The 14244-nt window shown below is 39.2% G+C and overlaps 1 protein-coding gene across 4 annotated transcripts in view; it reads left to right on the forward strand.

The window, feature by feature from the left end:
- The first annotated feature begins 3472 nt into the window (after positions 1-3472).
- LOC120536025 (outer dense fiber protein 2-like) overlaps positions 3473-14244 on the forward strand; it is a 29618-nt gene continuing 18846 nt past the window's right edge. For 2 of the 4 annotated variants that reach the window (XM_039764315.1, XM_039764318.1), the window contains exons 1-6: positions 3473-3577; positions 8496-8627; positions 10146-10271; positions 10856-11044; positions 11848-12035; positions 13133-13262. In XM_039764315.1, the coding sequence (XP_039620249.1) occupies positions 8526-8627; positions 10146-10271; positions 10856-11044; positions 11848-12035; positions 13133-13262 (735 nt within the window). In that variant the 5' untranslated portion in view covers positions 3473-3577; positions 8496-8525. The remainder of the gene's footprint in view (positions 3578-8495; positions 8628-10145; positions 10272-10855; positions 11045-11847; positions 12036-13132; positions 13263-14244) is intronic. The other 2 variants (XM_039764317.1, XM_039764319.1) reach the window with 1 other exon arrangement.

Raw genomic sequence — 14244 nt, forward strand, 5'->3', positions numbered from 1 at the left:
AATTTCAGTTTTCTCTTTATTTAACTTGAGAAAATTACTATTCATCCATTCTGAGATACTAGTCAGACATTGTGTTAGTGAATCAATAGAATCAGGGTCATCAGGTGCTATTGATAAGTACAGCTGTGTGTCATCAGCATAGCTGTGGTAGCTCACGTTGTGCCCTGAGATAATCTGACCTAACGGAAGCATGTAGATTGAGAATAACAGCGGACCCAGGATAGAGCCTTGTGGAACACCATATTGGATATCATGTGTCTTCGAGTTGTAATTCCCACAACTAACAAAATATTTTCTCCCTGTCAGGTAGGATTCAAACCAATTTAAGACACTGCCAGAGAGGCCCACCCATTGACTAAGGCGATTTCTAAGAATGTTGTGATCAATGGTGTCAAATGCAGCACTCAGATCTAAGAGGATGAGAACAGATAAATGGCCTCTGTCTGCATTTACCCGCAAGTCATTTACTACTTTAACGAGTGCAGTTTCTGTGCTGTGATTTGTTCTAAAACCTGACTGAAATTTATCAAGAATAGCATGTTTATTTAGGTGGTCATTTAACTGCATAATGACTGCCTTCTCTAGAACTTTACTTAAGAAGGGCAAGTTAGAGATGGGTCTAAAATTTTCAAGAGCTGAGGGTCAAGATTATGTTTCTTAAGTAGGGGTTTAACTACAGCAGTCTTAAGACAGTCTGGGAAGACCCCAGTATCTAGTGACGAATTTACTATGTCAAGAACATTATCAATTAGCACGCCTGATACTTCTTTGAAAAACCTTGTTGGTATCGGGTCAAGGACGCAGGTGGAGGGTTTTAATTGAGATATTATTTTTGTAAATCAGGTAAATCTATCCTAGTGAAAGAGTTTAATTTGTTTATAACAGGGTGTTGGGGTTTAGGGGGATCCTTAGTGTTGGAGGGATATACTATGTTATTTCTAATATCATTAATTTTTTGATTGAAGAATACAGCGACAGCCTCACAGGTTTCACTGGAAGCACTTAGGAGGCATTCCTTTGAGCTACCTGGGTTTAGTAGGTGATCAATTGTTGAAAATAAGACTCTAGGATTACTAGCATTGTTATTTATAATATTAGAGAAATAGCAGCGTCTCTCAAGACGGACAGTGTTATTGTATTCTGTTATTTTGACTTTTAATATTTCGTGGTGGATAGTAAGTTTACTCTTCCTCCATTGACGCTCAGCTCTGAAGAACTGAAGAAGGGGCCTTAGCTGCCTCGAGAACTTGCATATTGTAATCTGTTCAGTTAGCCAATAAACTGTGTTGTTTTGGTTGACTTCTCATTACAGGCACAGTAATATTGCACATACTTCTTCGCTCTCTTTGCGTGGGATTTGTAGCCTAGACTTTAGGTAAGGGCTAACCAATGTGGCTGTGGCACTGCAGACCGAGATAACTGCCGTATTTCCAAAAGACCAAGTTATTGGTTTCACCAATTGCTTTTACAGTATGTACAGTGGATTCAGAAAGTCTAAAGACCCCTTCACTTTCTTCACACCTTATTGCATTGCAGATTTTATTTGAAATGGAAACGTTTGCCATGTTTGCCCATTAGCATACACTCAACCCATCATGACAAACTGAAAACAAATTGTTCAGAAAGTTTTGAAATTTTTATTAAAAATCAAAAACTGAAATCTCATTCCTAGAAATATGTAGACCCTTGCCTGTGACCCTCCTGTATCCTGTTTGCTTTAATTCTCCTTGAGATGTGTCCAGAACTTGACTGGAGTCCACCTATGTATAGAAGGTCCAACATTTCACGCTGCATGTCAGTCCAAAAACCAAACCGTGACGTTGAAGGAACTTTCTATAGAACTCCATGATCAAATTGTGGTGAGAACGCCGATCAGGGAAAGGAGACACAACCACTTGTAAAGCCTTGAGTGTTCTGTGGCGCACAGTGGCCACAATCATCATGAAATAGAAGATGTTTGGAGCCACTAAGACACTTCCTAGAGTAGGCTGTCTGACCAAACTGAGTCACAGGACAAGGAGTGCCTTGTTCAGGGAAGTGACCATTGACAGTCTCAGCGGCACTTCCATCAATCAGGTATTTATGGTAGAGGGATCAAACTGAAAACACTCCTGAGTAAACTGCATATGAAAGCGCTTAAAGCCCTCTGAGAGCATGAGGAGAACGATTCAGCGGGCAGATGAGAAAGAAATTGAACTCTTAAGGAAAAACTCCAAGCAGTATGTCATGTGAAGATCAGGAGCTGCTCGTCACCTGCCTAATGCCATCTCAGTGGTGGCAGCCATGGTAGGTGTTTCTCAGCGACAAGGGGAGGATGGATGCAGCCAAACCCAGAAAGGTCCTTGATGAAAGCCTGCTCCAGAGTGCAGGTCACCTCCGACTGGGATGACCCAAAGCATGCAGACCAAACACCAATGGAGTTGCTTCATGACAAGTCTCAACTGTTCTTGAGTTACACAGGTGGAACCCACACTTAAAGCCCCATTAAATGTCAGTTTACAGGCGTTTCCAGTACAATCTAACAGAGCCTGAGAGGAGCTGCCACAAAGAATGAGAAAAACTGCCAAAATTCAGGTGTGCAAAGCTTATACAGACGTCCCAATAGACTCAAGGTTGAAATTGCTGCCAAAGCAGCTACCATAAAAAAACTGAATTAAGGGTCTGAATGCTTCTAGAAATGACAGATTTCAGTTTTTGATTTTTAATAAACTTACAAACCTTTCTGAACACGTTTCCACTGTTGGGTGTAGACTGATGGGTAAAAATGTTAATTTAATTCCATTTAAAATTAAATCTACAAGAAAGTGTGCCGAAAGTGAAGGTGTCTGAATTCTTTCTGAATCCGCTCTATATTGGTGTTTTTGTGTGTATTGTATTATTAGTGCTATTAGCAGCATAAACTGTAGTGTCATACTTTGAAAGATGTTTTTGAATCTGAGTGCATCAGAAAGCCACTGAGCTCTGGTGTACTTTGCTGACATTCCTTTAAGTGTCACAACTGTCCTGAGCGATTAAAAGTGCTTAAACATTTAACCTTGAAACGATGATCCCTATTAAAGGCGCAATATAAAAGGCTGATTGAAGTATTGTTCACCATCTAAGACAACATTTATAGGATCATATGTGTTTAGTTGTTTCCACTTTCATCAATAGCTGAACCCCATGAAGATGACAAAGCAAGTCGATGTTGAAAGCTTGTTCTGATTTCCCTCTGAAGTAGCCAAGCCTTGAGTGCATGAAGATGGCTGTACACACTTGGGTGAGTAGTTGACTCCCCGCTTCACTCCCGGTACACCTCTTGACAGCCGCGTGTTTGGCTTGGTAGCCGAGGTAACCAGGACGCTTTGCCCCTCTACCTTTAAACTTCGTCAGTTGCCACCAGCAACCAGAGCCCAGTGTATCCCAAGTCGCCAACGCGCCGAACCAACCAGCGAACAGCGGAAGTCTGACACCAATTTGAATGCTCCAATGAGGAGTGGGCAGGCAGCGTGCCGGAAGTGAGCGCCGCTATCGCAGCGGAGTCGAGCGTTCAGGAGAAGCGATCGCAAAGCGCTGCAGCTGCGTTCGTATTTCGCAGGTTTGGTACTATTTTTCTTATTTATATATCGGTGCATGCAGTTACTTTTAAAGTTAGTCTCTTTTAAGCGAGGAAGAAATCATTTGTAACGACGTTCTTCGCTGTGACCGTGGAATGAAAAACAAACGGCTGCAATGGCGAGGCGTCGTCTTGTGCTGGAGGTGGAGCAGGAGCAGGAGCAGCAGGGATTACTGGAGCTCTTTAATGCTGGGTTTTCTGCAGCCTTGGGGACCGTCTAGACGCGCTCACTGGAGAGCTCATTGGGGGTCAAGTTTTTGCTTTTAAACCATAAATGACAGTCGAGTGAACGCGTCTCCTTCATTCCCTTAGGAATGAAATGTTTAATCCTGACCGTGGAGTGCCGCAACCTGCAGTGTTAGTTTGTTTTGTTTAAACGCATTTTATGACATTAATGGAACGTGCCGTTTGACGTTTGTCTCAGTGTGACAACTTTGCAGTGCTCGGACGTTTCTCCTAATGTATGGTTTTTTTTTTTTTATTTGAAAACTTTTTTGACACTGCCCTTTTTGTTTCTGAAATAATTGATTAATGAGGAATGCACACAGGAAAAATGGCAGCTATATTCATCTTGTTCGTTGCCTGTTGCTTCAGGGGGAATCAATATAAAAATATAATTAGCGAGCAAGTCAATTTAAAAGTAAAGCATCAATAGACTCCGGTGAACTAAACCCTATAGTAGCTATAAGGCACTTTGTGGGCTTCAGAAAGAAGAACCTCCGATTGTCTCTTGCAGTGCACTGAGGTAACAATGTCGTCCAAATAGAACATATTGAAGACAAAAATCGCCAGGCGCGTGTACGTTTGCTCAATGTATGTTTCAATAGGTATTGATTTCTCTATATTAAGTACAGTGCTGGCAGAGGAGAAGAACAAAAATGTGTGACAGTTTGTATAGACTCAACTAAAGCAACTGTTCAACCAACCATCCATCCATTGTCCTAACCCTCTCGTCCAGGGCAGAGTTGTTGGGTAGCTGGGCCAATCCCAGCATTCACAGGGCAACATGAGCCAATTTAGCATCTCCAGGCCAACTAACCTGCCATGTCATTGGACTGTGGGAGGAAAACGGGAAACACCTGGGATAACGTGAATACTGGTCTCCATACTGCTAGCACTTTGCCAGGCTGTCTTTAAATCTTAATATTAAATAAAATTAGTGTAGTGGTAGAAAACATACTGCAAAATGTAAATGGTGGCCCACTTGTGTTTTGTAGAAAAATGCTATTTTGTCTTCATACATTTTATTTCATAATGCATTGCACTGGAACACCTTTATTTTTTGTCAATTTTTTTGGGATACCCTTGAAAACGGGATAAGATGCAGGGCAAGGATCGCCCCAGGGCCTTTCTGGATGTACACACTTAGGTATGCACCTAATTCTGTAGCTTCTGCTAACATCCTTCTTCATCAACATGGAGATAGATACTCTTGTAGTTGGTGTTCAAGAGGATTGTGTCCTCTTTTTGACTTTTGAGTACATAGCTTAACAATTTTTGAGTCCAGTTACACCTCTGATGACGTCGTCAGCTGCCTTGTGTGTCTGCATCTTTTCGTTCATACAGCAGAAATACAGATGCTGCTGATGCTGCTCTCTTTTGTACCTTCATGGTGTCTTAAGGCCATTAAGAAGGTGACAACTCAATTCACCATACATTCCAGTGTATTTGGTGCGGCCATGGAGAACAGAAGTTTTGATTTGGACTGTTTTAAGTTACTTGCATGAGTTTACATCTTTTTTTATATTCATGTTTGCCTGTGTAGTCAGAACTTTTAGAAGTTAAAAAATTAAAATCGGGAGTAGTCTTCTTTAGACTTTCTTGTATACTCGGATATGGGGCTGGATATTTGAAGAAAACAAAGCAAGTATTTTTTATATTATGTACAAAAAAGAACCATCAACAACAAATCAAATTAATAATATATTGAACAATTATTATACAAGTTGAGTAAATCGCACTCTGTAGCTGCATAAAAGGTAAAGTACTAATATCGGTTAGTGGAAATAGCTGAAAAGTTGATAGAAATCAGCGTTTTGTACCTAATACTTGTATGCAAAATTTGTTTGACCTAAATGAAAGCGTGCTCAACTTATCATGTTTATATATATATATACACACACACACACACACACACACACACACAGACAGAATTCCAAAAATGTTATTTTTGGACTCTGGGATGTCCTAAAACATCGAGATTCATCAAAATCTCTTTTTGTTTTTACATTTTATTAATTTTATTGTAATCAATTTTTACAAAAAATAGGATTGAAAACAAGTCGACCCCTACCCCTGAGAGAGAAAGAGAGAGCATGGCCACGGGGTAAAACTTAAGGCTTGTAAACGTACCTAAATTGATGAGATTAATAGGCCAATAGAGATGAATGGAGAAGAAAAAGAAATGCAGAGATAATTGCTTCCTCTGTGCTTGAAGAGCTTATTCTAAAATATTATTGATTAGATCCTGCCAGGTTTTGAAAAAATTCTGTACAGATCCTCTAATTGAGTATTTGATTTTTTTCCAATTTCAAATAGTATAAAACATCGGTTTCCCACTGACTTAAAAGAGGAGAGTTAGGATTCTTCCACTTTAACAAAATTAGTCTGCGTGCCAAAAGTGTAGTGAATGCGATCACAGTTTGTTTGTCCTTCTCCACTTTAAACCCATCTGGGAGAACACCAAACACAGCTGTTAATGGGTTAGGAGGGTAGTTTCATCAAAGTCTCGGTGGAATTTTTGGAGGATTCCAATACTTTCTCTATTCTTTGTATACAAGAATGTAAAACAGAAACTTGGTCTGCCAAGGTAGTTTGGTTAGTTAATCCCTAAGTTCTTCCAGTGTCTCATCCGGCCTGGTTTCCCTCTTAAAAGCACTTCCCCTTCTTTTCCACCTACGTCCTCATGTACGTGATTTACTATTTAACAAAGTATTCTACAGAATTAACTTGACTGATGACTTGGAGAGTTTTATAGACCTGGATTAGAGTAGCAGTCTGAGTTGAAGACGCTTTTCAGTGCTGGGGCGCACCTTGGTTGCTGTCTTTTGCACAGCTTCAAGTGCTGCCATGTCTGTCTTGTAGTGTGGCGACCATATAGTATACAGTGTAGTCTGAGCGTAGAAACCCCTTGATTTATATTCGGCAGTTTCTGCCATCTACCCTAACTTTTTATTTGCCATTTTCATTTATTCCAGTTTGTAAAAGGTAGTAGATTTATTCTTTTGAAGTTGTAGGGATGGATGTAAATGCATGAAAAATAAACGGCTGCAATGGCGAGGCGTCGCCAGCTTTGCTACGTGTCCGGTTTACATGCTGGGAGCAGGTGGACACAACTTGCAGACTGAGGTACAATCCATGTGGCATTTGCATGTCTTCATTGGTTTGTCAAGAGAGTCCATTGGGTTATTTGTCACAATTGAGAAGTGCCGAATATGCATCATAGTGGGTGGACATGGACATGTGTGCTGCATTTGCTTGGCTTTGTTTTCCTGACTTTGTTTTTTACATTTTCTGTTTGAGCTTCCAGCTCTTTGTGTGCCTTTTCTAGACAAGGTGGTTTATTACTGTAAATGTTTAGATGTTAAAGGTTTCTGGGTAGTTTTGTTTGTGTAATTTAATCACCCTACTGCTGTTTTAAAATTCCTGGCCCTTTTAAAAAAAAAAAAAAAAAAACATGGTGAGATTTCATGAAGTGGTTTTGCCTCATTAAAAAAAGGAAACAAAACTGCACCGCATCCAACAGCTTTGAATAAGTGGAACTCCATGATGATAAAATGTGGAAATGCTACTGAAGACAGAAGTGCGGCCTTTAGCAGATTGAACGGATGCAGAATATACAGTAATGTAGTATTTAGGTTGTATTTATGTTCTTGGCCTCCACATCGGTGATGTTTTATTAGCCCACAGCCATACCAGCTGCACATCAAAAGAGGTCAGTCACCTGAAGCTGAGTATGTACAGGCCTGGCCAGTACTTGGATGAGAGACCATATATAATCTGTGTGTGTGTAATATACAGTATACTTTTCTACTATAAAAGCACTGTTTTCCTTTACCAGCAAATCTTTACTATCATTCAACAGATCTTGCATTCAGATATTTTAAATGTTTTTTTTTGCTAAGGGCTATGAGGTCTCCATGTGATGTGTACCATGTGTTGCTCCATAAACGCTAGTTTTACGTTACCCCTTCCTTGACGGTATGTTGTCTCCAAACAGGCCTCTAAACAGTGAGATTTTCACAGTAAGGAAACGCCCCGATTAGCATTTCAGGCACACAGCAACAACAGACTGCGTTTGAGTTTCAATTTGCATGATCTCCCAGTTTTTGGATGAATTAGGGATGGATTACTTCTTGTCTGAAGTAAGCCATTCTGCTAACTGAAGTTATACATCACAGCATAAATGTTGCTGCACTGTCATTGTGTCACTGATGAGAAATTGCTCTCTTATCTCTTCTTATTCGCCCTCACATATAGAAGGCGAGACCCTGAGTAATTCCTCACTGGAATAAATTGTGAACTTTTTCATGATGACCCTGGGAAGGGCTGTAAGGCTAAGGGAGATCCAGACTCTGTGTAATGAATATCCTCTCAGCTGCAGTTCTGAAGTAATAAGCCCGCTTGTTCAGCTGAGTTCTAACTGCTGTGGCCTTCCAAGGCCAAATATCCCCAATCTTCATTAAGCCAGAGTGCTTATTGTTAAAATTTGGGTTCATTTTTTTTTTCAATAGGACATTTACAACTAGGTTGATTCAAACTGGAACAGTCCAATTGAATCCTTTTTGAACTGGTTGATATGAGTGGTGGAAACAACACTGATGGTATTTTCTCCTCTGCCTTGCTTTGAGGTTTGCCAGTTTTCTGTTATTTATTTTTTGTAATGTCTCTTTTTTTTAAGTTTGAATGCTCCTGATCCTGAATAAGAGTGATGAAGACGCGTTGTGTATCTCCGCCTCTTCACGTCCACGTAGATGAGCAGACGCCTGTGCATGTCCATGTCAAGAAGAGCCAGAGATCCAAGACTGCTCAGGTCAGTGAGGATGGCCAGCCTGAGGTTATAGAGTGTCAAAGATTGTTTAGCGAGACTGTTGAAATACAGGAGTGGGCAAAAGTAGATTTACAGTTGTGAGAACACAAAACACGGAGTTTACTCTTGTAATATTTATTTATTAATTATTGTATTATTTATTTGTATAGTACTTGTCTTTTTCTTATTGTTATTAGCAAATAGACTACAAGAATGTGTAAATGAAGGCCGGCAACTTCAGCACTTAGAAGATTGTGCACTGTGCCATTATGACATTCTTTTGAGTTAATATTGTAAATAAAGCTATTGAGGTGATAAAGCTGTTGTAATAACCATAACCTGCATGTCTTTTTCCATACATACAACTGTAAACCTCCTTTTGCCCAACCCTGCATTGTGCAGTTTTTGTTAAATGGGAACAGTTATGTTTTTCTATCTTCTAATAGCAAAAAGTTCTTGCATTTGGAAGTCTGAAAAAATCAGAACATAAAACAAAGAAGCTGTTTACATATACGCAGAAAAGAGCAGATCGTTGATGTCATTCAGTTGTTGAATTTTGTCCTGTCGTACTGTTCATGCAGGGGGTCCAACTCCAGTCTTGGAGGGCTGTAGTGGCTGCTGGTTTCTCTTCCTGTTCATTAGGGACCAATTTCTGCTGTTAAACTACTACTTTTCCCTTTGTTTTAATTGCTATGTTTTTAAAAAGTCCATCCTTTAAGTTGATTTTTTTTTCCTTAAATGGCAGCCAAATAAAAATGAGATGTGAAGTGAGACAAGAGATGACCAGCAAATTTCAACCATTTTCTCAATTAGAAAATATTCTTATTGTTAATTAAACCCATCATCTACATTCATGTCTTGTTGGTGCTCTCATTCTGCCACAGCAGACATTTCCAAAACATTTGATTTTCCTTTTTTCTAAGAGAACCATCAAAATGTTTTATGGACATGAGCATCTTCATCTTTCTTTGTTTTCAGATGTTGTATAATGGACACAGTTTAGCTGGTCATGTGTTGGCTCACTTTATGTCTCATTATTGTTTGACTGCTAATTAGAGAAGAAAGAAACACATGGTCTCCATCTTGAATAGCAAGCCCACTACAAATAAGGCAAAAGAATTTAATTAGCAAACAGAAACTGGTCACTAATTAAGACATTGGTTAGAATGAAAGCATGCAGCCACTGCAGACCTCTGGGATTGGAGTTGGACACCCCTGGTTTATAGCGATGATGGATGTGCTCTCATTTTCTGTCTTTACTGAATTTAATATTTGAAGTGAATCATATGCTCTTTATATCCAAGTTATCTTAAAATCGCTAATTTTATCTTCCTTTATTAATACCTGTGAATGTTTCACCTGTAATCTGAAGTTATTTGTTTTCAAAGTATGTGTTTCAATATAATATGCACCTTTTGGATGTATCTTTGGTCTAAGGCAAACTTAAGCAGTATTCGTGAAAATGATAGTTGCCTAAAAAAGTTGCTTTCCCTGAGTAGTACCCTTTTTTTTTTGTTTCAGAAAATACAGGAGGCAAAGTTAAAAGGAGAGAGAGGAAATCTGCGAGCAACTGCTCAAGTGAAAACAAGAGTGCCATGGATCCCACCCGGAAAGGCATCGGTCAGAGAAACTGGCTACAAGTGGGAGGTGAGTCTCAAGTAAATGTAATAGTTCACTTCTTTTTAGATTATACATTTTGTATTGGGTTTGATGCCAGACTAACTATGACCTCTTCCTAAATCAGTGTTTCTCAACCACTGGGTCACGAGTTGCTATCGTTTATAAGTGGAAGTGGGCCGTGGCGTGTTGCCTTTCCAACAATTGGACTTAATTCACCAAGGGGAAACTGCAGTGAAGATCCCCCTTGGTTTTGATCCACCTGTCTTTGTGTTGGAGTCACCAAGGGGGAAACCAAGCTCTGACGATCACGATCAAATTACCAAGGGGGATGTGCTCCACCCCATATTCCCCTGGTAGGTTACAAAGTCAGTTGCATAGGAAGAAGTAAGTCATAACACCAAAAAAGTTGAGCAACGTTTTCTAAAATGATCCAGAATCCACTTCCTGTATCCAGTAAAAGTAGGGACATCTTAAGAAAGAAAACACATCAGGGTTAGACATTGACTTCAGTCTTTGGACCTGTGATAGATTGGATGTAGTTGTGATACCACCTGTCACAAACGTTGCCTGCAGGTAAATTCTAATATGTGTTGTGTAATCAAAATTTATAGTTTTTAAACCTCCCACAGGGCCCTACACATCGTTTAGAGATCACTCCCAATGAAGCAGACCGAACAGCATCCATCCTTCACATGGCTGACCTGTCCACAGATGAAGAAGAGGGCCTCCATGGACGAATTAACCAGTATGAAAAGAAGATAGACAGCCTTCTGAGTGAAGTGGGAACCCTCAAAAACGAGGTACTTTACATTTTGAGCACTGTGTAAAAAAAAAAAAAAAAAAAAAAAAAAAAAAATGTATAAATTACTAAATAGGAGAAATATTGCACATATTAAAATTTTGCACCATACGCCTAATTTGTTGTTCAAATTATTAACATCAATTGTGGCCTTAATAAAATGAGGAAAAATACCCTTTATTTAAGACATATTTTAGTAACATAGTCCATTACTGGGATTGGAGCAGCAGGCTCCACTGGTCATTTCTTAAATTCCCCCAAATGTCAGTAATATAATTCAGGTTCAGTATATTCAGTTCACATTCACTGAAGTTTGTTGTTCTCGGAGATATGGCCATATTGGTTAGGGCATAGGTATTTTTGTTTCCATACATGGTTACTGGTGGAAGGCAATAGGGAGTGGATAAAAATGTTTGGGTTGATTGGTATATGTATGGTTTTATATCTATATTGTGTGTGTGTGTGTGTGTGTGTGTGCGTGCATGTGCCATTTTTGCTAATTTAGTGTAAACAAAATTGTAGTATGGAATTTAGGCATGGTTTTACACACGAGGACCCTGGACTGTAAATCATAAGGTGGTGGTTGTTTTAGCTCTGCCTTGACTAAGTATGTGACACTGAGCAAGTCACATAAGTAGATAGATACTTTTATTAATCCCCAAGGGGAAATTCACATGTAGAAAGCAAACTTGGTATAAATTTTAAACATTTGTGCCATTGCTGTGAAGAGTAATTTTTTCTGTTAGTAAAATGTAATTATCACATCATCACAACCTAATGTTTTCATACACATTTTTCTCCTAGGTTGAACTACGGAAAAAAGAGCACCTTCTTGAGAGGCGAGTAGAAGAGTTAACTGCCTCAAAGAGGGTGATTGAGGAGCAGGAAGAGGAGCTTGCTGAAGTGACCAAGGAACTTGCTGTAACGGAGCGAGAGAATAGCTTATTGAGGCAGAGCATTGAAAAAATGAAGGAAGAAACTGACCATTCAAGGTAAAGGGTCTGCCTTTTCTGTGTTATAGGACTTCTGTTGGTAAAAGTGGTCTAAGTGAAAAACACCCATTTCGTAAACCCAATGGGTTGATTGCACTCGAGTTTCACCTTGGCTTTCTTTACAGTTTAAGACCTACACTTTTAAGGGCTGTAACTGTCTGTCTGTTTTTCTAGCAATTTTTTCCTCACCATTATGATAGCAATATACAGTGCAATACAATGCAAATAAAGCTTTAGAGGGTGTCGCAGCATAGTTTATTCCAACACTGCTTTTGTACAGACAGAGAGTTTGTATGAAACCAGCAAATCTTCAGGAACCTATAAGAACTGTTTGCATCAACTTTTAAGGCTTAATGAACTTCGATTTCTCCTGTTTCCCATTTGTACAGCTCAGTTCCAGCACAGCACAAAACACAAAGCAAACTTCTCTCTTTTCCTCCACTCCTCCTGGCAAGCTTCATCTTCTCCCATCTGACTCTGGCTCCCAGAGTAGTGGCTGCTGGCTCCTTCTGTAAGGCACTTGGAAGTGCGCCAGGTGCTTGTTGGTCTATTTCTGGCAGCACTTCCGAGTGTGGCGGAAGTGCTGCAATCAAGGGCTCAGCAGCAGCTGTGGTACCCACATAACCCCAGAGGGCTGCATCCAACTACTGCTCCCATGGAGCCCTGTGGGAAACTGAGGCACCGCTGCGACCCATGGGAGATGCCACATTACATTCATTACATCTTGCCTGAAGAAGGGGCCTGAGTTGCCTCAAAAGCTTGCATATTATAATCTTTTTAGTTAGCCAATAAATTGTGTCATTTTGACTGACTTCTCACTACATTCAATGGCTAATGCAGTAAAACACCATGGTTATGTATGTGTAAAATAGTTTGAGAGAAGAGGCTGAATATTAAGTGAAGAAATCTTTAACCAAGGTGCTTGTAAACAATTCCTTATTTATGTTTTTTTTTTAAGAAATCTCAGTATCCTGGTTTCCATGTTTTTATGGTAATTTAATAAGCTGTCATCTTTCTTAAACGCTTATTGGAATTTGCATGGTAATATTAGTACTTTAAAAAGTCACCAGGTCCGAATGTGCTTTGCTTATTTACAGAGTAGAGAAAGAGCACCTCTTGTTTGAGAAGGACACCCTGCTTAAGAAGCTTGTAGAAGCAGAGATGGATGGAGCAGCAGCAGCCAGACAAGTTTCTGCCCTTCGAGAGACAATTGGCAAATTGAGAAATGTGAGCAAGAATAATGAGGGGTACATTGCGGCTGGTTTCCGATAATCTTGTGACGATCTTGTATAGTATTGTATATCATACACAACCTGCAGTGACACTATTGAGATTTTATTAGTGTGTACATATTTTTATGTAAACATGACAGTCCATAAAGAAGCCATAGTAAGAATAGAGTTTGGCTATGTAGATGGAAAGCTTGTGACTGTTGATGAATGATCTATAATACAATTTAAGATATTTAAATACAAATCCAGATATCTCCAGAATAGGTTCCTGTCTATTTTGAGATATCTAAATTGCATCTCAAAATAATTTCCTGCTTATTTCAAGATATCTCAAATACATTTCAAGAGATCTTAAAATAGATGGGAAGTCCCACTGGAAACTATAGGAAATTTTAGAGGAAGTGACTTTGAGAAATATGTATTTCAGATATCTTGAAACAGACATGCAGTTATTTTGGGATATCTGACATGTTTTTGAGATATCTTGAAATACATCTGCAATATCTCAAAATATTTGCAGATATCTCAAGATATGTACCTTTAAATTTGAATTACTATAACACAAGTTTCAGATATCTTAAAGGGTAAACTGCAATTTTAAGAAATCTGAAACTGATTTTGAGGTAACTCTAAATGTTAAATCAGCCTGCCTTACCGTGTTTGTTCAGGATAGGATATACATTTATTTACTAGTAAACATGTACTATTTTTACTGTAGTGCATCCATTTACTTGCTTTATACTGCTTATCTGTGGCCTCCCTGAAACCTGCAGATTTGTTTGCTCATAAAAGACAAACATTTAAACAAGGCACACTCACTTGCCCTGATAGCACTTTAAATGAAGGTAGTAGCTATAAAATGTAAAGAGGATCCCTGTCTTCTTCTTCTCAACTGTGACTGGACACTGCGTTTTTAGTATTTACTGTTTAATTTTCAGCGTCACATCAGTATTTGATGTTTATTTATAATGTGTAGG

The sequence above is a fragment of the Polypterus senegalus genome, chromosome 9 (assembly GCF_016835505.1).
Source record: "Polypterus senegalus isolate Bchr_013 chromosome 9, ASM1683550v1, whole genome shotgun sequence".
Classification (NCBI taxonomy): domain Eukaryota; kingdom Metazoa; phylum Chordata; class Cladistia; order Polypteriformes; family Polypteridae; genus Polypterus; species Polypterus senegalus.